Source organism: Colobus angolensis, unplaced genomic scaffold, assembly GCF_000951035.1.
Source record: "Colobus angolensis palliatus isolate OR3802 unplaced genomic scaffold, Cang.pa_1.0 Scaffold53, whole genome shotgun sequence".
NCBI lineage: Eukaryota > Metazoa > Chordata > Mammalia > Primates > Cercopithecidae > Colobus > Colobus angolensis.
Window position 1 is genome coordinate 13041195 of NW_012118821.1, and position 511 is coordinate 13041705.

The 511-nt window shown below is 62.4% G+C and overlaps 1 protein-coding gene across 2 annotated transcripts in view; it reads left to right on the top strand.

Annotated features, from left to right (window-relative positions):
* The first annotated feature begins 191 nt into the window (after positions 1-191).
* Positions 192-511, top strand: part of TMEM18 (transmembrane protein 18) — a 9667-nt gene continuing 9347 nt past the window's right edge. Inside the window, exon 1 of one of the 2 annotated variants that reach the window (XM_011960965.1) lies at positions 192-370. In XM_011960965.1, coding sequence (XP_011816355.1) covers positions 314-370 — 57 coding nt within the window. In that variant the 5' untranslated portion in view covers positions 192-313. The remainder of the gene's footprint in view (positions 371-511) is intronic. The other variant, XM_011960967.1, reaches the window with a different exon arrangement.

Below are 511 nucleotides of genomic sequence, written 5' to 3' on the forward strand. Positions count from 1 at the left end.
TCCTTTGAAACAAGCCTTCCAAGCCCCACCCGCCTCCGCCTGCTCCTCTGTTAAAGCACTAAGGACGCCCTCGGCCTCCCGGCGGAGCGAGCACAACTCCCACCTCAGGATAGTAAGTTGTCCATATTACAGCGAACACCTGGAACGATCGCGATATCTGGAGCTACCAAATGCCATGAAATTACCGCGAGAAGAAGGAAGCGCAGGTTTCGTGAGAAGGGCAGATCTCACGAGAGAAGATTTGGCGCCCTCCTCCGTGGATTGTGGCCAGGCCGGGTTCGGCGGTTGCTGTGAGGGCGGGCTTCTCGGCACCATGCCGTCCCCGTTCTCCGTCAGCTCTTTCCCCGTCAGCATCCCAGCCGTGCTCATGGTAACTCGCGGCCTGCGTAACAGCAGTTCGGGGGAGGACAGCGAAGAGGGGTTGGGTCTGCCCCACAGAGAACCTAGCCTGTGGCCAAGAAGGCGCCGACCGTGGGCGGGGCCTGGCGGCGGAGCGCGCGCGCTGGGCGGG